This window comes from Chiloscyllium punctatum, chromosome 27 (genome assembly GCF_047496795.1).
Source record: "Chiloscyllium punctatum isolate Juve2018m chromosome 27, sChiPun1.3, whole genome shotgun sequence".
Lineage (NCBI taxonomy): Eukaryota > Metazoa > Chordata > Chondrichthyes > Orectolobiformes > Hemiscylliidae > Chiloscyllium > Chiloscyllium punctatum.
This window is the reverse complement of record NC_092765.1, coordinates 65639298-65662589: the sequence shown is the minus strand read 5'-3', so window position 1 is coordinate 65662589 and position 23292 is coordinate 65639298. Positions and strand designations below refer to the sequence as shown.

General features: G+C 40.5%; 2 gene segments (V, D, J or C); both read right to left on the bottom strand.

The window, feature by feature from the left end:
* Positions 1-1786: 1786 nt before the first annotated feature.
* Positions 1787-19055, bottom strand: LOC140453310 (Ig heavy chain C region-like). The segment is given in 5 exon segments: positions 1787-2180; positions 2636-2944; positions 4898-5209; positions 8310-8615; positions 18934-19055. Coding segments are annotated over 4 exon segments (768 nt in total).
* Positions 19056-20128: 1073 nt separating this feature from the next.
* LOC140453331 (Ig heavy chain V region-like) lies at positions 20129-20735 on the bottom strand. The segment is given in 2 exon segments: positions 20129-20505; positions 20633-20735. Coding segments are annotated over 2 exon segments (426 nt in total).
* Positions 20736-23292: the final 2557 nt, after the last annotated feature.

Here is a 23292-nt window from a genome sequence, read left to right as displayed (position 1 = left end):
GAGAAGCTTGTTTGTGTTATTGTTTGCTGATGCTTGTGCCCATTATCCTTATTTAATAAACACCCCTCTATTTGTTAACCTATGCACTTGTGTGTCTGCATGTGAGACTCTGAATTTGTGTGTACGTGTGATAATGTCTATATGCTGATCAATGTGATTTAAAAATAACTAATTAAGCTGCCTCTGTCATCGTATGTTTGTGATTCTGAAAATGGGAAAATAATGATATTAATAATTAATCTCTGTGCATTTACGTACCTGTGTGAGTTGACATGTGGGAGGACATTTTTCAAAATTTGTATCTGTGTGTTCATGCATGTATGTCTGTATGCATTGTGCTGTATGAACATATATGTATTCATGCCCATTTGTGTGTTACCGTGTGTCTATGTTTCTCATGGTTATGTGTGAGTACCCCTGTTCATTTGTGCAAATGATTTTCATTCGGTGTATGTGAGTTTTTGTATGAGATTAGGTGAGTGTTCAAGTACTACTTGCATGTGTGGCTCTGTGCAAGTATGCGTGTGTGACATCTTATCTATATGCACATTTCAGTGTGCACATAAATATGTGTCTTTAGGTGAGAGCCCGTATATGTGTCATTACATGTGTATTTGCGATCATCTCTCTGTATCTGTTCTTATACCAGACTGAAATTTTTATTATTCTAATTTATTGTTCTAATTTTAATGGATTGCCCATAATTAAATTTGACCTTGGTGTTGTAGGAAACATTTCCCATCGTCTTGGCGAGATAAGCGTTTTATGAGCAACTCTTCTGTTGCAGTGATAGAATTTCTGTCTCTGAGAGAAAAGGCGTGAGTTCAAATCCCCACTGATAACATTTCTGAATATGTTTATTAGAAAATGTCTACTTGTGTTCTGTATGTGAAACAAAATGCTATCGGTTATTCAAATACCAGAATTGATCCCATATGCTCCAGAAAACTGAGACAAAACTATGGAATTCAAACCGGGACGATGCAAACAACAGTTTTGGATCATGGGAATCAATGTTAATCATTTGTTAACAGAGCCCAGCGTGTCCAATATGCTTCAAAGGTATTATTTTGCAGGGAAATGTTAAATCTTTGGACAGTAAGCAAGAAGCTGACTGTTCCTGTTAGTAACTGGGTTACATTACAGAGGACATCTACCATGAAATCTCTGCACAGGGAGCAAGAGGACAGACCATTCAACTTTCCCCTCCCCTCTGCTCCACGACAACTTATCTGTCGAGTCTCTTTGGTGTGAAAGTGAAGATACATTCTGTCATGCGCTGGTGCAAGATCCCTGGAAGTTCCCCAGAAACAAAGGTGACATTCAAACTGTTCTGCACTCTTTATAATTGGTATGTTCCAATCAAGTTTAATTTTAAAGTGTCTTAAATTTACATTTCCAATTGGTGCAATGTGGCAGTTTAAAACTGACCTGAATTTTGTAAGAATGTCCAATCGGGGGAATCAAGAACACCAAGTTCAAAACTCGTGCTCTACCCTTGACATAAAATGGACATTGTCAGATTTTGTCACAGAGGGATTTAGGATGGATAAGGTACTTGGTGGAATCCTGCAATGAGTGAGCTTTACTCTGTCTCTGACCCAGGGTGTATCTGAGCAGAGAACATTAACTGCACAAGACACTCGTCCTAGACCTGTTAATAATTCACTTTAACAACACAGATGCAATGTAAGTCAGAGTGAGAAACAATTAATTCAGTATTTAACTCACAACTGGAAGAAAAAAACTTTATTACTTCTGTTGAATTATGAAATGCAAATGAGATTTTTATTGACATGAATTAACAGTGTCCATTAGTGCAAGTGAAATGTTTACGAAACTCGGTTTACCACTGGATTTATCGACTGTTCTGTTGATGATCTTCAGTGGAATCGCTTCATGTCCCACCACACAGGAGTAAGAAGCACCGCTGGCCCACTCCTCCGCTGTAATGGATAACAGGCTGTACATGAAGAAGGAGATGTTGTCACTCTCCGCCATCACCTCGGTGTTCTTGTAGTTACTGGGATTCACCGGCTTGTCATTGTTTGTCCACTTAACGAAGATCTCTCGGGGGGAGAAACCTCTCACTAAACAGGTGAGGGAGAGAAACCTCTGAGCGGAGATTTCTTCTGTTGGTGGCAGGAGGACCGACACTGATGGCTCCAGCGGATTAATCACTGCAGAATATTTGAGACAAGTATAAATCAACCAAAAAAATCCTGAACCAATATCACAATTTCACTAAATATTAAAATATGCCATGTTTAATTTGGGATTTATTCACTTCTGTTTACTAAAGGAGCAGAATGGTACACATTCTGTCCAGTAAAAAAAGTCGAGTTTAATGTGAAAGTTGCCTCCATGTTTCCAGCCCACAACAAGGACATTCTGTCCAACTGTCATTGCTGATGGTGACGTCAAAACCCTGGCTTCTTCCCACTTTATCTGACTGAATCAGAAAACAATATCCTTTGGTCCATCTTTTTCTTAATCAGCTACCTAACTATCCTGCCTTCAGATGCATCATTAATACTCCCAACGGTGTTTGGTCATTACCAATCAAAGCCTGACATTGATATAACTGGATCTGGATTACACATGGGATCCTTTGTGCTTTAATCTCACCGCTCACCTTTCTCCTTGTGGATGGAGTCTCTCAGCGGAGTCGGTAGATTCTGATGGTATACCACACATTCAAAAGTAATGCCACTCAGCCAGGCTTCAGTAGAAATGTCTAATTTGCTGATCACACTGTCGGGATTCTGTCCAGGCTGGTCAGCAATCTCTGTTTTCAGAGGCTTCTTTTCTTGTTACCAGGTCACGTTGACTCCAGAAGGAAGATTGGACACAACGCAGGTTAACGTCACCGTCGCTTCCAGTAAGACTTGTTCTACTGGCGGTGGGAGGATTTTAACGGTGTTAGGGTGGCACTCGGTATCTTCTATGAAACAAAAATCAAAGTCAATGAAAAATGCCCCTTTATGATATAAACAGCCAATCTTCAGATTCCTTCTTCACAGGGTGAAGACACCACCTTCAAAATGGCAACTCCAACTATTGCTGAAACGATGCTTACTATTGTTGATGTATTTTGATTTGTGAAAGCATTTGTAATTATCTATAACATACCCTGTGTAATTATTCCGAAAGAACACTGGCTTTGTAACAAGTGAAACCTGTGAAAAAAGTCAACTCATCGAAGATACCATCATTTAACCCATGGAATTACCTTTCTTTCAGAGTTTGTCTCTCACTTAAGACAATCTATTGATACTTGTGATAAGAGTAATCTGAATATAATGAGTTCATTTCCATGTTCATAACCCTTAGGTGCAAATGCTGCTGGTCACGCTGACTGCCAAATCACATCCCAAATTTTGGACAAATTCCAATAAATAATAATTATTCTCTTTACAGAGTTCTATAGTGTTACAGGAGCGGTGAACAGCCATGGAAATTCTGTTCATTATATTTAATGATCAAAAATACTTTGCGTTATTGGTGTGATGTCATTCTCTAATTTTTGTCATTGTTCCTCGTGAGCTGTGTTTGGAGTAGATTGGAAAACAAGACATTGAGTATAGTATTGGATATCGAGAAGGACACCCATCTCCTTAAGTCTTTCCCTCCATTCAGTTAGTTCATGACTGGTCTGTACTTTCACTTATTTACTAAGGTGCATTTTTTAATTTCTTCATAGAGCAGGGGAGAAAAAAAACAAACAAAAATGTCTTAAATTAATCTACAAACGCGATGGAAATGTACATTAGTTTTATAGACATCCGCTACTCACTGTGTAAACATCGCCACCCCAAACCAGGCTAAATCAGCCTGTCTCGAGTTCCTAGTTCATTCATCCCTATTGGAGTGTTCTTACCAGAATTTATTCTCCTGCCTCATCCACTAATTACAGAGAGCATCTTAAAGAAGCTCAGTGAGATCACGTTTATTCCAGTTCATCAAATGTGATACCCACTTGGTCTGTGGTCTGATCCCATAAATAAAGTTAAAGAGCTCAGTACCAGATAAAAAATCGATGTCGTAGAGTGTCCAAGGCCAACAGGTCATTCCTGAGCATTGAACGCATTTTGATTTATTTTCAAGGGTCACTGCATATTTTAACCACGTCATTTTGAGACTACAACATCATAAGATAGAGCATCAGAATAAGGCTGTTCGGCCAATCCAGAGTTTAGATCAGAATGATGCTGGAAAAGCACAGCATGTCAGGCAGCATCCGACGAGCAGGAAAATCGACATTTCGGGCTAAAGCCATTCTACTGTCTTCTCCCCATACTAAACAAGAGCCGATCTATCTCTGTCTTGAATACACACAATGGCCTGGCCTCCACAGCCCTCTGCAGCAACAAGTTCCACAGCCTCATCACCCTCTGGCTGAAGACATTTCTCCCCACATCTCAGTTCGAAACGGTGCCCCTTTGACCCTGAGACTGTGCCCTTGGGTCCTAGTCTCGCCTACCAGTCAAAACATCTATCCCATGTTCACTCGACCTCAGTCTCTCAGTATTTTCTATGTTTCAATCAGATATCTATCCAATATTCCCCCTCCACCCCCAAACCTACCTTTGAAGCGGTTACCAGGCAAGGATTCAGCACTCTGAATGCCTCTCCCAGCATGGTCAGGCAACAAACTATTTAACAAAGCTCTCTGTCTATATATCTATCTTCAACACAGCGGAAACATGCTTTTCTGACTTGCCAAAATGTTGAATTATGAGCAATGCTAATGTAACACTCAAACTGAAATGAGATATGTGGCATGTTGGGAAACAAGAAGCTGTATCGTGCTGTTTACTATGTCTGATAAATTAGTATGTTTGATTCACATCAGAGTTCAGAGTGATTTGTAGCTCTCTCAGTGTGTGTCTCTTACCCTGGAGTGCGGTGATGTTTTTACTTTGAATGATCTCTCCATGATTGACCTGGCAGGTATAGACTGCGCTGTTGAACCATTCACCATAAGGGACCATCAGCCGACTCGTCACCGAGAAGTTGCCGTTCGCCTCACACACGGGAGACGTGGAGAAGCCAGAATCCAAGGGTCGGCCATTTTTCAACCAAATCACGGAGATTGACTTCGGATGGAAATCGATGATTGAACAGACGACGGTTGCAAACTTGCTGCTTGCGATTTCTTCACTGGAGCTCACAGTTAGGAGAAGAGTTGGTGGGAGAATATCTGGACCTTTAGGAAACACATCGCATAAATTATCTGACAAATTTCATAACAAATACAATCAGTTCTCATATATTAAGTTTTCTTGTGGTTAATGGATACAAGAATCATAATTGTGCAGAGTGCTGGAGAAGCTGGGATCCACACAGAAAGATCAGCAGGACGATGTGAAAGGCTAAAATTATAGGACACAGCAAGGGAGTCAAGGAGGCATAGAAACTATAGGCCGGTAACATCAGAAGGGAGATAGCAATGTTGGATGGTATTCGTTTTAATGACAGAGTCTGATGAACAAGGCAGGTGAAATACCGGTTATAAATGAGGAAATGACACGGTTGCTATCACGGAGACATATTGAGAGCGGGGCAGGAGTGGGCTATTCAATATTCCAGGATTGCGTGCCTTCAGGCGAGACAGGGAAAGATGGAAAAGGATGGGGGCGGGGGTGTGGGGTACAGAATGTTGCTTCTGTCGCAATTCTGACAAGAGTATTTTAGGCTGTAAAGAGAAATGAAACTATGGATACCTCCTCGAACAAAAGCAAATGGACAGTACTTCAAAACCAAAATACAGCAAACATAATTACTGTGAGAGCACAATAGACCTTACTGTAGGTCCAAAAGACCAAGTGCAGATACATGGGCAAATTTCAGAGAAATGTAAATCAAATAGGGGAATGAGAAAAGAGGTTTTTAACTTCCTCAGCATAGGCTTGGATATTCATTTTGTCAAAAATTTAGAGGGAGCAGAATTCTGAAAATGCCCCCAGGAGAATATTTTAACAAAGAATGTGTTTAATACTGAGAATTTTAATCCAGACCTTGAAAGAGAGGGGTGAACCTGGACTTTCCTTTCGGGAATGAAGTCGACCCAGTGGGTAAAACCTCAATGGTGGAGCAATTTGCAGAGAGTGATCGTAAATCAGTTGGATTTCAGATTGTACTGCAAAGGAATAGAAATTGGCCCAACGTTCTGAAAAGGGGAAGGACAATTTTAGTAAGATCAGGTAATGACTTGACCAGAGTGGACTGGAAGCTGACACTTATTGGTAAATCTGAGTCACAGCAGTGTGACACATTTAAGAAAGAGATAGGAAAATCACAGGAAGGACATTTCCCAGGAAGCCACTGCATGGGACCAAGAATGCAGCGGGCTCTGGACACCAAAGGGGATGGAGGGTGAGATAAAGAGAAACAAGGGAGGCTTCCGGTCTATATTGAAATCTCAAAACAATAGAAATTAGTATGGAATACAGAACGTGCAAGGGGGAGTTTGAAAGACAAAGGAATTAGAAGAGCAAAAGGGACCATGAGAAAATAATAGCAGTCAAAATAAAGGAAAATATTTTTTAAAGTTACACACTCATTCATAATAAAAGAATTATTCGGGAAACAGTAATGCCCATTAAGTGTTATTATTGGAGTGGAGCCGGAGGATTAGGTTGTGGTCAAAACGAACGTGTTGTGTCAGTGTTCACTAGTAAGAGGGACAATGTGGGGACAGAAATCATGGAGGGGTGTTGTGATGTCGTTTGCAGAAATTAGGACACATGACGTGATGTTCTGTGTTGTCTTGCTGAATGAAAAGTGGTTATATTTCCAGGGCAGATGAAAAGTATACCGAGCGGTTGAGCGATGCAAAGGATGAAATAGTTGGGTCGCTGACAATAATTTAGAATTCCTGTCTGGCCACAGCAGTTGTGCCAAGTGAGTGTAGATCAGCCAACGTTGCACTGTTATGCAGGACGAAGGAAGGTATAAATAATGAAAACACAGATCTGTCAAGCTAGTCTCAGTGGTAAGGAAACTATTGAGAAGTGAAATTAGTCTTCATTTGGAAGATAAATCAAGAATTTTCAGCACGGTTTTATTGAGAGGAAGTCATGTGTAACAATTTGCTAGTAGTTTTCAGAGAGATAACTCGATGTCCAGATGATAGAAATAATCAGAGTCAATGGGATCGGAGTTAATTTGACAGATTGGATCTAGAACTGGCTGAGTGGTGGGAGCAGGGGATAATAGTCATCGGGTTTCTGCGTGACTGGAAATCTATGTCTCCTGGTGTTCTGTAGGGATTGGTGTTGATTTCCTTGCTATTTCTCTTACATACCAATGATTAAGACTCAAATTTAGGAGGATTAACCAGTGAATTCACAGATGAAATGAAAGCTGTCATGTTGGTAAGTCATGAACATAGATTGCAGGAGGATATAAAAGGGTTGGTTGTATGTGAAGAGAAGTTGCAAATGGAAATTATTCTGGATAAATGTAAGGTGATGTAATTCGGCAGAAGAATCTGTGAGGTGTGACGTTTTGAATGGTGGAACCCTGGAAAGGACTGAGGATCTTTGGTGCATGTACCCACCGATCCCCTATAGTACTGTGTCGTCTGGATAAAGAGGCTAAGAAATTGGGAGGATATTTGCTTTTATGAGCCGAGACATTGACATGAAGAGTAGGGAGATGTTACTGGAACTTAATAGAACACTGGTTAGGCCATACTGAAGCGTTGTGTGCATGTTATTGAAGGAATGTGATTACACTGAAGGCAGTATTGATGAGATTTGCCAGGATCTTGCCTGGGTTGGAGGGTTTTCGTTATGAAACTAGTTTAGATAGACAGGGGTTTTCCCTGGAGCAGAGGAGAATTAGGGAGAAGATTATCATGATGTCTCGAATTATTTTAGGCATAGACAGGGTAAACTGGATGAAACCTTTCCCCTTGATGGATTGATCAATGCCTCAGGGGCACAGGGTGAAGGTAAGGCCAGGAGCTTCCAAGTGGACCTCAGGGGAAAACCAAATCAAACAGAGGGTGGTGTTAGCCTGGAGCTCAGCACCTATAAGTCATGTAGGGACTGAGCCCCTCATAATAAGTATGAAGTATTCAGATGCATCCTTGCAAGGGCAAGTCACACAAGGCAATGGATCATGTGCTGGCACATGAGACTGGAATAGTTAGGTGGCTGTTATTGATAGGCGTGAACTGGATGGATCAAAGGGCCTTTTTCCTGTGCTGTATAAGGTGATTCTGTGAAAACGGTTATAAATAATGCCTTCTTCATATTAATCCCAGATGCTCTGTTTATCTCAGTTCCCACAACACGTACCTGGACATGGCATTTCTTTGCTCTTGTGTGACCCGCTGTGTTGAACCTCACAGTAGATTTTGCTGGGGCAATCTGCCGCTGACCCAGGCAGGGTTAACTGGCTGCTCAGGGTGTAGGTTCCCTTCTTGTTTCTCACTGATGGGTAAGTCTTAAATCCAGTCGTGATTAGCTCCCCACCTTTCTTCCAGGTTACCTTGGTAACGTCAGGGGAATAGTCCATCGCCAAACAACCAAAGGTCGCAGAACCGGTGTCGTGCTCCTGACAGGAGGAGACCAGGCCATAAAGCGTGGGGGGAGATGGTGTCGCTACAATAGAATGACCAATTGAGCATGTTAGTTTCTGTTCATTTGACTTTATCAGTTACTCAAATACATCCTCAGCCGTAAACGTTTGCCAGTATGCTCCCACTGAAGTCTACAACATAACTGGGGTTTATCTTTGTTTCCTACCAGTTGCTGATCATGATCATTGGTTCCCTCTTTAGAAACATGCCCTTGACCTTGACCATTACCATATAATTTCGGAAGAAGAACATCCTGATCCCACCCCAGTAACTGTTTGAAGATCTCACCAACTGACACTTCCACTGGATTGCTGTGAAGAGCAGAGAAGTTTCACAAAATACAAACCAAGGAAATGCAATTCATCGAAATTCCACAGTGTGTGCAAACAGGCCATTTGGCCCAACAAGTCCACACCCACCCTCTGAAAAGTAACCCATCCAGACCTATTCCCCTACCCTATTATGCTACAGTTAACCCTGACTAATGCACCTTACCTCCCAAATCACTGAACACAACATTTGCAATTCCCCCAGCTTGCACATTTTTGGACTGTGGGAGGAAACGCACACAGACATGGGGAGAAAGTGCCAACTCCACACAGACAGTCACCCGAGGCTGGAATGGAACCCGAGTCCCTAGCACTGTGAGGCAGCAGCGCTAACCACGGAACCAGCATGCTGTCCCACTAGGTACCGTGCTGCTGGAAATACCCAACCGCTGGCAGTACCCACGGAGAGAAATCAGAGTGAATCATAGAACATAGAACATTACAGTGCAATACACGCCCTTCGGCCCTCGATATTGCGCTGCCCTGTCATACTAATCTGAAGCCCATCTCACTTACACTATTCCATGTACATCTATATGCCTAGGTAAAAACAATGACTACAGATGCGGGAAACCAGATTCTGGATTCGTGGTGCTGAAAGAGCACAGCAGTTCAGGCAGCATCCAAGCCTGTCCAATGACGACTTAAATGCACTTAAACTTGGCGAATCTACTACCTTTGCAGGCAAAGCATTCCATACCCTTACTACTCAATGAGTAAGGAAACTACCTCTGACATCTGTCTTATACCTATCTCCCCTCACTTTAAAGTTGTGTCCCCTCGTGTTTGCTGTCCCCATACTTGGAAATCAGCTCCTCACTTATCAATGCAAGGCAGAATGTTCTCTCTGGGAGGAAGGTCACTGCAGCAGCAGCAGAGGCAGGAGCTGAGCACTGGGACGGGGAGGATAGCTGTCACGGCTGAACTCATGCCAATTGTCTGGAAGTTGAAACATCTAATTTACAATTATCTGAATTCTGGAGGCCTCTGAAAAATGGAGGACCATTAAGGTTCAGAGACTTTGGAGTGTTACAGCTGAGTATTTACGTAAATATGATTTGAGAAATGAACGAGTAATCTTTAACTTTTATAACTATCAAATTGACACACAGTTCACCACCAAACCTCATCTTTCAGACTAACCACTGCACTTACTCTGTCTAGACCTAAATTTCCACTCACATTGACAAACCCTACCCTGCGAGACACCCATTCATGCCCGGAACACACAACCCCTATCACACAAAACACACCCAAGGCCATCCATATAGTGTAGCTGAGCAGAGAGATCTCGGTGAACATGTACATAGATCCCTAAAAGTTGCCAGCCAGTTTGATAGAGTTGTTAAGAAGGCATACTTTGTGTTGGCTTTCATCGATAGTGGGACTGAGTTTCAGAACCACGAGGTTAGGCTGCAGCTGTACAAAACTCTAGTGTGGCCGCACTTGGGAGTATTAGATTAGATTACTTACAGTGTGGAAACAGGCCCTTCGGCCCAACAAGTCCACACCGCCCCGCTGAAGCATAACCCACCCATACCCCTACATCTACATTTACCCCTTACCTAACACTATGGGCAATTTAGCATGGCCAATTCACCTGGCCTGCACATCTTTGGACTGTGGGAGGAAACCGGAGCACCCGGAGGAAACCCACGCAGACACGGGGAGAACGTGCAAACTCCATACAGTCAGTCGCCTGAGGCGGGAATTGAACCCGGGTCTCAGGCGCTGTGAGGCAGCAGTGCTAACCACTGTGCCACCGTGCCGCCCACACTGTTCTGGTCACCACATTATAGAGAGAATGTGGAAGCTTTGGAAGAGATCAGAGGAGGTTTACCAGGATGTTGTTTGGTATGGCGGGAAGGTTTAATTAGGAAAGGATGAGGGTCTTGAGGCTGTTTTTGTTTGAGAGAAGAAGGTTGAGAGGTGACTTAATTGAGACATAAAAGATAAACAGAGGGTGGACAGTGAAAGTCTTTTTCCTTGAATAGTGATGGCTAGCAGGAGAGGACATAGATGATAGATGTCAGAGGTTGTTTCTTTGCTCAGAGAGGAGTAGGGCCATGGAACCCACTGCCTGCAACAACAGTACACTCGCCAACTTTAAGGACATTTAAAAGGTCATTGGATAAACATATGGATGAAAATGGAATAGTGTCGGATAGATAGGCTTCAGATTGGTTCCACAGGTCAGCACAACATCGAGGGCTGAAGGGACTGTACTGCACTGTAATGTTCTATATTCTATATTCCAGATGGACATATGATCTCAATTCCTTTCACTCATTTACACTCCTGCCGCCCTGCACCTGGCCCATGGTGAATCTGGCCCTGACTGGACCTGGCATCATCATTTTCACAACCTCTGACAAAAGCCCACTACCCAAGACATGACCTCAGCCCTTGATCACTGACCTCTCATCTTACCCAAGTCAACCTGTGTACATTGCATTCTAGCTCCTTTCACATCTGTGCTTTACAACCTACCATTTTGCCAGACTCCGAGCTTTGCATTTTGACAACACGTCCACCTGTCACTTCCTTACAGTGACCTTCCACCCCCGAAACATCCTGGCACTCTGCCCACCTCTACACTAACCAGCCTGGCATCCTGCCCACTTCTCCATAAACCTGCCTGGCAAAGACAGACCTCCTGCATTTCAGCTCAAACTACCCCTCACCTACCAAGCACAATTCAAACAAATTATCCTGTGATCAGACAGAGTGCATGCAAGCTTACCCAGCAGCCAGCCAACAACTCACAGCCTACCAGCCCAAACTCTCCCACATGCCCAATCTAGCCCCTCACTTGCTCACCACCTTCCAACTTTGAGCCTACTCCAATATAAAGTCAGTGAGTCATAAAGTCTTACAGCACAGAAATTGTTCCTTTGGTCCAGCCCATCCACGCTGACCAGAGTTCCCAAATTAAACTAATTCCACTTGCCTGCCTTTGGCCCATATCCATCCAGATCGATCCAGTTCCTGGAGCTGTTCAAATGTCTTCTAAATGTTGGACCTATCTCTGCATTTACCACTTCCTCTGGCAGTTCATTCCAATGTTTTGGACAGTTACAACATGAACCCTTAACTCCTGCACTCAGTGCTCTGACCAATGAAGGTACATGTGCCAAACACCTTCAACACACTAGCTACTTGAGACAACGCTTTCAAGAATCTATGAGTCTGAACCCTCAGGGTCCTGTGTTCAACATCACTATCCAGTGCCCTACCATTAACTCTGTAAGAATCTATGAGTCTGGACCATCAGGGCCCTGTGTTTAACATCACTACCCAGTTCCCTACATTTAACTCTGTAAGTTGTGACCTGACTTATCTTCTCAAAAAGCAACACGTCGTATTCATTTAAATTAAACTCCATCTGCCACTCCTCAGCCCATTGGCCCAGCTGATCAAGATCTCATTGTACGTTTAGATGACTTTCACTGCCAATTATACCACCAACGTTGGCATTACGTGCAAACTTACAAACCTACAAACCATGTCCCATTCAATGTTTTCATGGCTTTCAACCAATATTGTAGCCTGTTTCCCTTTCTCCCACATACCTGTCGCATTTTTTTAAGAATTGAAGGAATCTATCTCCTTATTGAAATCATTTAATGTTTTGTCCTCAATCAATTTCTGTGGTGGAGAATTCCAAAGGTTCACGATTCTTTTGCTGAACAGTAAACAATCAGGTTCAATGTTATCGGTGTGTTGGGAAGACTGGTGAGCAGCAAGATTAATGATGATCCCATGAATGGAATCACCTTCTAGAGGGGCCGAGGGGCTTTCTGCAGCTTCCATTTTGCATGCCCCTTCGACAGCATGTTCCAAAATTGTGATACTTGAGGATAAGGGCGCACATGCATGTAAATGCTTCTCCTGAAAGGTTTCCTCCAAATCAGACTTCAACTTGACTCTCAACTATTTCCCTGCCCGTTTCCTCTTCCTCAATCACAGCCATGGGACTCACTTCCTAACAGCGCTGTGAATGTGCTAATACCACACAAACTTCAGCAATTCAAATAGACTGATGATAACTGGTTTCTCAAGGCAATATAAAAAGTCTGACACTTCCACACCTGCCTAGAGATTCAAACAACCACTGGAACAATTGTAAATTATTTGAGGCACTTGTGTGTCTACACAAGATGACATGGTTTCCTTTTGTGTGATTTGACTGTGTTTTCACTGAATGAACAGAGCTATTTCTGAATCATATAATAGGAATGAAGCTTCCCTCATTTTTAGCAAGGCAATTACACATTATATTTCTTTATTCCAGGGAAGTATAGTGTTAAATTAATGAAATATGATAATTGGGATGTTTCAATTGGAAATTGTCAGAGATTTAAAGTTTACTTTCATGAGCAATTAATTCCAGCCTCATTGTGTCACAGTACTCACAGGAATGTCTCCCTTTGTTATGGGCAGTCAAATCAATAAATCTGGGATAGTTTTTGCTTGTTAATCAAAGGTGTTAAAGAGTTTTAGCCAAAGGGAGACCTGTGGATTTAGCTCACAGATGCTCCATGATCTAAGTAAGTGGTGGAACAGCTCGAGGGGCTGAGTGGCCTCTTCTTGCCCCTACCTTCCTATCATTGTGTCATTCATTAAGCTAGCACTGGTGGTGAACACTTTTTATTAAAATATTTCAACAAATTAATTGTTTCACACATGCTTTAAAAAAAACTTCTGTTGATTATTTGTAACGGGATCATTGACATTCTCTATTTGAGTGATCAAAATAACTTCCACCCAATTACAGCAGCCACTGCACTCTGGAGTGTGTTGTCACTTCATAATAGTTTTTTGTGAAACTACAGCTCGAGATCAGGGTGCTCAAATTCAATGCTTCTCTGATATTTAATATCTCTGAACATTCACAATTTGGTCAAATGCATCTTCTCTCCGAAGAACGTGTTTAATCGAACAGAACTTTTTTCAATGAAACAACAAATTTTAAATGCTAGAAAACCAAAATAAAAGACAGAAATTTCTGAAGAAACTCAGCAGGTCTAGCAGCTCCTGTAGAGAGAAGGCAAGGTTAACCTTTCGGACCCAGAGACCCCCTCTTCACCAAATTGTTTTCATGTTTTTGACACAAGAGCTCACACCTGTTGAGATAAACAGTGATTACGTTGGCTTGAATCCTGTTGGAAAAAGAATTCTTAGCAGAGGTACTGGATGGTCTGAGATAGCAATTGAAGACCAACTGAAAAGCTATCTCCATCTGCTGCAAGTGTTGGATTCAGCGGAACCCCCACCGTACTGAACAATGAAATTCAGTGACAGCACTGGATTAATATAAAGTAAAACAGCCTAAGCATAATCTCATCAAATATGCTTCAAAAATGATTCATATTGGTTTAGTTATAAATGATATTGTTAGAACAGCAAGTCAAAAGCTGGGATTTCTTTGAACACTTACTCCATTAACCCCATCTAGCAATGCCCAAAAGCTTGTGAACAAACATTGATCTGGAAAAAGCTGCTAACCACCAAAATTCTGTTTAATATCTAAGAGACACAAGTCAGGACAGCGATTGAATAGATTTCACTGGCCTCTGTGAGTGGAATTCCAACAAACACCCAAATATTTCAAACTGCTTTCCTGCACTGAAGTAACCTGATAAGAGATGGTGTTACATACCTCTCTAACAGGTTGTAAGTGAACACAGGCCACCTGGCACAGAATCAGGGACACTACTACATCACAACAGACCTGAACACAATGAGCTTGACACTATCACGGAGAACACAGCCCAACTGTTTTGACAGTACATAAACACCTTTATTAACACCTTCCAAAAACCAGGGATTGTTCCAGAATGTTTGTACAATGAAAGTAACATTTCAACATTTATCCAAGAATACTTTGACAGCAGCTCCAAATTGTTCAAACTCTATGGGAACTACAGAGGAATAAAATAGGAATTGCATTGCCATCAATTCACTGTCACTGGATTCCAACCCCGAACGCCCTTCCTCTTTCCCCTGTGAATGTTACTGCACCAGATGGTCTACTTAGTTTGAAAAAGATTAAAATGTTTTGTAGTGTAATATGACCTTTGCCAGTGACATTAAAAGCTGATAATAGGTTTTCAAATAATAAGATACAAAAAAATTCTGATTCTACATTGTGCCACGAAACATGTCCTGCATAACTGAGGCACAAAGAAAATGTACAGCATATTTCCCTCTGCCTCACTCAATCAAATATCTCTTGTTGCCAACAACCAATTTCAAAACTCTTGCTAACTGCCTTTTGTTCCTGAAATGTTCGTTCTGATTGGAACAACTTAGTCAGTGCTCTCAATTCTGAGGCACCTAATCCAATATTGTATTTCTGGCCGATAAAAGTGGTTTTGAAGCACGAGATGAAATTGAACTGTCTGAGATTCAGGGATCAGAACTGGACAATTTACAAATGGTCAGGACCGTTGACAAGTTAGTCAGAGGTAGCACTGCAACAAACTGTACAACAGACTTAATCCGAGAGGATACATTGCTCAACTCCTCACATCAAATATATTCACTGTAATTGAACATTCATCAGAGGAACTAACCAGAGGATTAATGCACTGCATAAAGTCAATACCGCATTCCAGTGTGGAAAGCATTTCTGTTGAAGGAATTAGGGCAAGGTCATTTTCTTGTTAACTGCTTTTAATGAACGAAAATGTTTCAAAAGATATGAATTGAAAACATGCTTCTGTCTGGAGTTGCCCGCTTTAACAGATGTCTAAGTAAATGTGGGCACTGCTGCCTCACAGATCCAGTACCCAGGCTCGGTTCCAGCCTTGGGTGACTGCCTATGTGGAGTTTACACAATCTCCCCTGTGTCTGTGTGGATTTCCTCCCACAATCCAAAGATGTGCATGTCAGGTGAACTGGTCATGCTACATTGTCCATAGTGTTAGGTTCATTAGTCAGGGGTAAATATAGGGTAGCGCAATGGGTCTGGGTGGGTTACTCTTCAGACGGTCAGTGTACACTTGTTGGGCCAAATGGCCCGATACATACTGCAGGAAATCTAATCTAAATGATTGTCACACTTAACTAATGTGAGCAGATTCCTTCCGATCACTACATTGCAATAAATCGGTCAAGTATATTAATTAAAATAAATATTACTCTATTTTCAGTGTCTGAATAAACAATGTGCTCTGTTATCCTCTAGTTCATGTCTTCTGCAAATTTGTGAACTCTGCATACGTCTGAACACATCGATGTAAAATGAATTCTCTGCATTTGCAGCAAGTACTCCCATGGTTTTAAGAATAGAGTTCTTACAGTATGGAAACAGGCCATTTGGCCCAACAATTCCACACTGACCCTCTGAACAGTAAGTAGCCCACCCAGACCCATTCCCCTTAATTTATATTTACCCCTGACTAATGCACTCTAACCTAGACATCCCTGAACACTACGGCTGTGCTAAATTGCACAACCACCTGACTTGCCCATCTTTTGGACTGTAGTAGGAAACCAGAGCGCCCGAAGGAAACTCACGCAGACACAGGGAGAATGTACAAACTCTACACAGGCAGTCACCAGAGGGTGGAATCGAATTTGGAGCTGTGAGGCAGCAGTGCCAACCACTGAGCCACCATGCTGCCCTGCGAGTTCATGGGTGGATTATTTTAATTAATTCGAAATTTGGCCTTGGTCACATAATTCACTATAGCAGTTGTTTCTGAAAGAATGACTTCACTTGATATTTTGTTGTAAAATGTAACTATTTATTTAAAATGCACTGATTGGGAACACCTAAAACACTGTGCAGATTAAATAATTCAGTTAATGTTTTATTTTTATCCTGAAAATCCAGTTTAATCAGGGACATAACAATTAATTAACTCAAGTTACGCGTGAAACTGATCAAAGCAGTGAAACTGATCAGTTCTTCATAGAATTGTGCAGAATTTCCAAATGGTCTTTGCCAATGATCTTTTCCAGCCAGAAAAATAAGTATGTAGTGTACAGCGGAATTGAAAGGTGTTTCTTGATCAATTATAACAGTCATGGCATTTTTGCTCAAGAGCAAGAACTATTGGAACATCAGACTTTTGAAATTCTATTTCTATTTCTCTATGACTTGTAAACTGTTTAAAGACAGACCTTGTGATTGAACTAGATAGTGGACTTCTGAATTTGGATTGTAAAGCATGGATTAGATTAATCCTTCATTATTTATTTCAAGTAAAAATGGCGCCCGAAGGTATCTGTTTTCCCTTCATTTCTAAAACCTTTGCGATTTGCCTTTCACTTAATAATAGGCTTTATGAAATTTCAACTCGCATGCCGATTGCATTGAATGAGGAACCTGGAGCGGTTCACTGTCACCAACCGTGTTAACATTGCAAAAACAATGTAGAAACCAGAAACGGTTTCCCAAATATAACACATTTAATGTTCCCCAAGCACAGACCCTCCTCAACAGATCAACGATCACCAGATCACAACACTGTTTTTGCGGCAGAACTAGTTCTACAAACATTTTCAACAGAACCAAGAACATGATGTAACCTCACAAAAAAAAACAAATTGAAGTCTAACAAAGCTACTCAGTATCAAGCAAACTAATGATTAAATTTAATAGAAATAACAAGTCATAACAGCAACCTTGTTTGTGAGGGAACTTAACACTTAAAGCTGTAACGTTTCTGGCAACAGTTTAACTTATTTCCAACCTGCACACCCTTCTTGATCATGACAATCCTGTGCAGCACACAGTAGAGCGGTTGAAGGCATATTTTGATTAATCACTTCATGGTCAAAACAAAATTACTGAATGGACAAATATTACCACATTATAATTTTAAGTTAGTTTCAATTACATAATCTGATCAATTCTGCAGTTTCAGATTTTAGTCCCAAATTTTCAGTTAGTTTACAATTAGAACTGAGTTTTTTTTAAAAAAGTCAATGCACTAAAAACTTATTTTTTTCATGTCTCACTTCCGGGTTTCTGCCTTAAGTTGGTTTTCAGACCGTAACAAATGGATGTAATATTTTCAATCAAGCAGAGAAAAATGTGTCATATAAGTTCAACAAATGCAGAAATGATTCATGAAAAACAAAAGAACTTCACAAATATTGGTAATGAACAGTAATCCAGAGAGTCAATCTCCTCACCAGAAAGAAAACACCAAGTACAGAAAGCATGAAAACGCTGATCAATTTCACAAACTGAATAAGAATCCAATCAACTCAATTCAACAGAATCAAGGAAAATAAAATCAGAATCCAATCAACTCAAAACAACAGATTTGAATGAAACATAATCAGAATCCAACCAATTCAATTCAACAGAATCAAATAAAACAATTTCAAAAACCAATCAACGCAATTCAACAAAACCAAGTAAAAGCAAAGTCAGAATCCAATCAACACAGTTCAACCGAATCAACTAAAACAAAGCCAAACTCCAATCAACTCAATTCAAAAGAATCAAGTAAAACAAACTCAGAATCTAATCAACAGAATGAAATATAGCACCTCAAGAAAATTCTATGACTGTTTCTAACCTGCTTGTCATCAACTAATTAACAAAATAAATGTGAAAATATAATCATGGTAAGAACATGTATTCAAGAAATGAATAATGATATTTTAGCATATTTTAATCATGTTTGGTAATATCTCGAACATCTTTGAATTCTTGCATTTGTTGTTGATAATAAAACTCACAGTCAGGGTGTCACTGACATTAAACATTATTTATAGCTGACTGATTAAGAGACATTAGGTGTTTCAAGTAACCCAGCCACACAGAATGCCCATCTGATCAAAAAAACAGAACACCGAGCAACTGACTCCATCATCACCATTATAAATATTTGCTGAGCCTTAACTGAAGTCTATAATCAGCGTGAATAAAAATTAATCAGAACCAAACCAAACCCAGCACAGAATCTGAGTTTCATTTAATTCAGAAATTAGTCGCATGAATAGAAAGTTTTTTAAAAAGTCACTAAGAAAGTTTAAAGTTCTTACCTGAAGTCACTGTCACCATGGTCCCTTGGCCCCAGTAGCCAAGTTCGTCACAGTGTTACATTCTCTGGACTGGGTTACACAATAACTAGCCCTGAATAAAATAAATCAAAAATCTACCATCATTTTCAATGTTCAGAACCACAGGCAAAATAAAGTCACGATAAATCTTCATCACATAATTGCGCTAGTGAATTCTGATCATTCTTGATAAATTGTAATACTGTTTTATACTTCACAGAGTAACACATGAGCTGATTCTCAAAATCCCCAACTGGTGTATCGATAATTACCCAACACTTTTACAAATTAAATAGTGATACTGGCATTAAACCCCACAGAACTAACACTGCACTGTAGGTTAAAACGGTTTGTCGAAGTAATCACTGACTAGTTTCAAACAATGGAGGCTGAATAGGTTTTTGTATTGATCATAATTGCAGTGTCTCTCCAGTTATATCACTGTGAGACACGTTGTGTCAAATACTATGACAGACTGTAAACTGTAAAATGCAGACAATTTGTTCACTTCCTGGAAAGCAGTGATTCAGACTCCTCTTAAAATGATTTGGTGCATTATTTCAGCTTTTACTCTTCATTGTATTTTGAAAGCTTGGAATACTTATCCAGGTTTGGTCTACATTTAACTTGACAATCAACACGAAGAAGGTAGAAACAAATTATAGATTTGTACAAACTAGCACTACTGGATTGCACTTAAATTGCATCTCACATTATTTCTCGCTCCTGCCACTGTAGAAATCACCAACTTGAGATAAATCCTTGTCAGTGGTTATTGTATGAGGATGTCGCCGTGCACAACACTGTGACCCACTGGAGTATCACAATGATGGAGACCAGTACACTCATTATCTGTTCTTTACTCGAGGTCTCAATTTTCATTTGAAAGAGCCATTTCGTACTGATCATGTTTACAATGAATGCCATAGTTGACATAACAATTAGCAGTTATTTCCTGAGCTGTCAGATATATTAAAACTAACATTTTGTCCGAGCATTTAATTGATGGAAGTGTTAGCAGTACATATGACATGCCCAAAACATTGCCCCATTGTGTCACCAGTTTGCTAGTTTAAATGGTACATTTCCTCTTTGATCGTTATGTAAGAGGCAGCCTGAGGTCTGCTTCAGATCACAGTTGGTATAATTGTATTTAAAACTCGTACTGACCGTCAGTTTATGGTGGAATTGACAAAATATTCCCTCGAGCAGTTTTTGAACCGGTGCAGACCTGGTTCCTCTCGCTGTGGTCTCTTGCACAGTAATAGATGGCGGTGTCTTCGATCTTCGGGTCCTCCATGTCCAACGCGAAAATGTTGTTTGAAGTGTCTTTGGACGCAGTAAATCGACCCTTAATCGCTGGTGCATAGTTATTGCTGTTTGAACTATAGTACCAAAGCAGCCACTCCAGACCCTGTCCGGGAACCTGTCGGACCCAGTACATGTCGGAGCTGCTAAGATCGAAGCCGCTGGTTTTACAGGTCAGTTTCAGGCTGCCTGCGGGACGGCCAGTCTCTGCCTCTGGCTGGGTCAACACAATCTCCGACTGGACACCTTTAAAAAGAAAACAAATAAACCATGAGCATTAATGCAGATTAAATGATGGCTGTGTCTTTTACATTCCTGCGGTAGACTAACATTGAGACAGTAACAAAGAGAGACTTGAACAAAAAGCACTCACATGATAAGAAAGTCAGTAACAAACTGAGAAAAAGTGTCGACACAATCATTCTGATAACTTGTGGGAAACGGTTCTGTCAAGATCTTTCTAAACAGAGCCGACCCGGGAGTGTTGAATTACGGTCTAGTGCCCAGGATTTATATGGCCATCGGAAAGGGGCAGGCTGACAGCTTCCGCCTGTTGGTTTCCTGCTGGAGGCTGAGACTGGATCCTGGTATCAGTTTGTACAGCCCGAACACATGGAATCATGTATTTACATGAGGTTCTGCTTAAACTTGGACACATACACATCTTGGGATATTTGTTTTGCTGAATAGCTTCTTTGGAAGTAAATTTGAGTAGCTTCAGGTCTGTTTCAGATGCTAGTTGCAAATATTTTCTTTAACAAAACAAAACAAATTCAATTGGAAGTTAGCTCCCGTTATTTCTACTGTCCAGCTTTTCCCCCCTGGATATTGCAAGTCACTGTCGCACTACAAAATAACATGTAATGCATAATAAACATTTAAACATTCAATTTAGGCAACTGAATACAGAGCGTGTCCAAAGTGATTATATTTAGAATATTCAATTAGAAGTTAACTCCCTTTAGTCCTACCTTCAACCACAAGCAGATAAAGCTAAAAAGAGCTTCAATAATATTCGTGACTTTATTTTTGCTGTCACTCAAAGTCTCTCTCACATTACAAAATAGCATATCATTTCTAATCTGCGTTTCGAAATTCAATTTAGGCAACCTAATATGGAGCATGTCTAAAGTGATTACGTTCAGAATGTGAGTGTGTGTCTCTAAACAGTTTGGTCCCGGAGATTAGAAGCACCTCCTTACATTGCAGAATATCTCTCCTTGCTTTTTTTTTCAAATTGCTCCGACCCTAAAATGCATAGTAAAGGAAAGCTGTGTGCCTGAGAAACAAAAAGTGAGTTGGCAGTGAAACATAACACCGAGGTAAACTTTTGAAAGAGCATCTAATGAACTAGAACAGGACTTTCCATACTTTAAAAAAAAAATCCTCAACATCTAAACCATTGCAGATAACTGTCTGGGAAGATCAGGAGTGTTTGGTTAAATTAGGGAGTATTACAATAATCATTACCACAAAAGTAGGTCATAAACAGAACATTTCTCTGCTCACTAATAGCTTTGACAGAGGCAGTTAACTCATAAAACCCAGAAAAATTCGCCATTAACCCACTCAGTTTTAAAGAGATGCATGAATCAGAGAATGGTGTAACAAGTGATGTGAGTTTGAACCAATTCAAGTTTATTAATTTACTTTGAGATGATAACAAATATTACTGCAAGGTGGGATTTTGGATCCATTAACTTCATATTCAGGAGCTTTAAAGATACTCAATAAACAGGCTGAACTAACCGGAACGTCAATGTCCTGTTTTCTGATAGTCATACAGTGAATGCTGTATTCAGTGACTTTCCTTTTTTATGAAGAAATGCCAAGTGAAATGTGTCCATTGTGAATAAATGGGAAAATATAGCATGTTTCGTAGGATGTTACTTTAGTTGATTCATTTTCCCTTTAATTGGCCAGATACAATAGTTGGCAGCAATTAAGCTGACAGCAGAAAAGGTCCTTGAGTTCCCAGTTTCATTTACTGGAAAGAGGTGGAGTTTCTGCAGTGGATCAAAGATATTTTGTCTCACTGTTGGCCAGTTGGTGGAAAACCAACTGCAAACCATAACCACCGCCTCCTCAGAAACAAATCTACTCAGCAACAATGCTGGAGAAAAGTTTATTTTTCAGTTGAGTAACCTGGAGAACTCGTCACTCCTCTCATTGAAGGAAATATTCACAGAGTCTCAGACACAACCTTAACATCAACAGTTCATTCAAGGATCACTACAGCACTGTTTAATATTGAGAAAAAATGATAAATAGTCCTAGAGTCATGTAGTGATACAGCGTGGAAACAGACCCTTCGGTCCAACCAGTCCATGCCAGTCCTAATCCCAAACTAAACTAATCCCACCTGTGTGTACTTGGCCCATATCCTTCCAAACATTTGATATTCATTTACTTATCCAAATGTCTTCTATAGGTTGTAAATATCCACCACCAGATCATCCCACACACAAACCATTCTCTGTGTAAAACGTTGTCTCTGATATCTTTTTAAAAAATTTTCTCCTCTCATTGTAAAAACATGTTCCCTATTGTTGAAATCCCCCACCATAGGGAAAATTCGCCAATGTTTTAGTCAAAATTGAAAACAATCCCAGCTCCAAACATTTACAAAATATCACTATGGATCTTCCTCGAGTCCAAAAAAGATTGTCCCCTTTGATCAATGATTTGTAACATTTACTCGTGTATCTACTGTGATAGACGTTTTCAAATAACTTCTAAAGTGCAAATGGTTCACATCAATCGGATTAAAGTAACATTTCGTGCGCTACCCCACACACAACAAAAAAAACAGTTTGTTAACATGATTTGCTCTGAGGAAGTCTACGATGGATACTTTTATCAAACAAAATCATTTCCAATGTTGTGAGCGCTCTTTTATCTTCTGTGCAATGGTCTGAATTTTGTGTCTGACTGCAGATGAAAATGGCTGATCTGGGTAAAAGTACAGTTTCTGCCTTTCACATTGTGAATATATATTGCTGACTTTAATTGAATAAAGTGATGTTGTCCCAG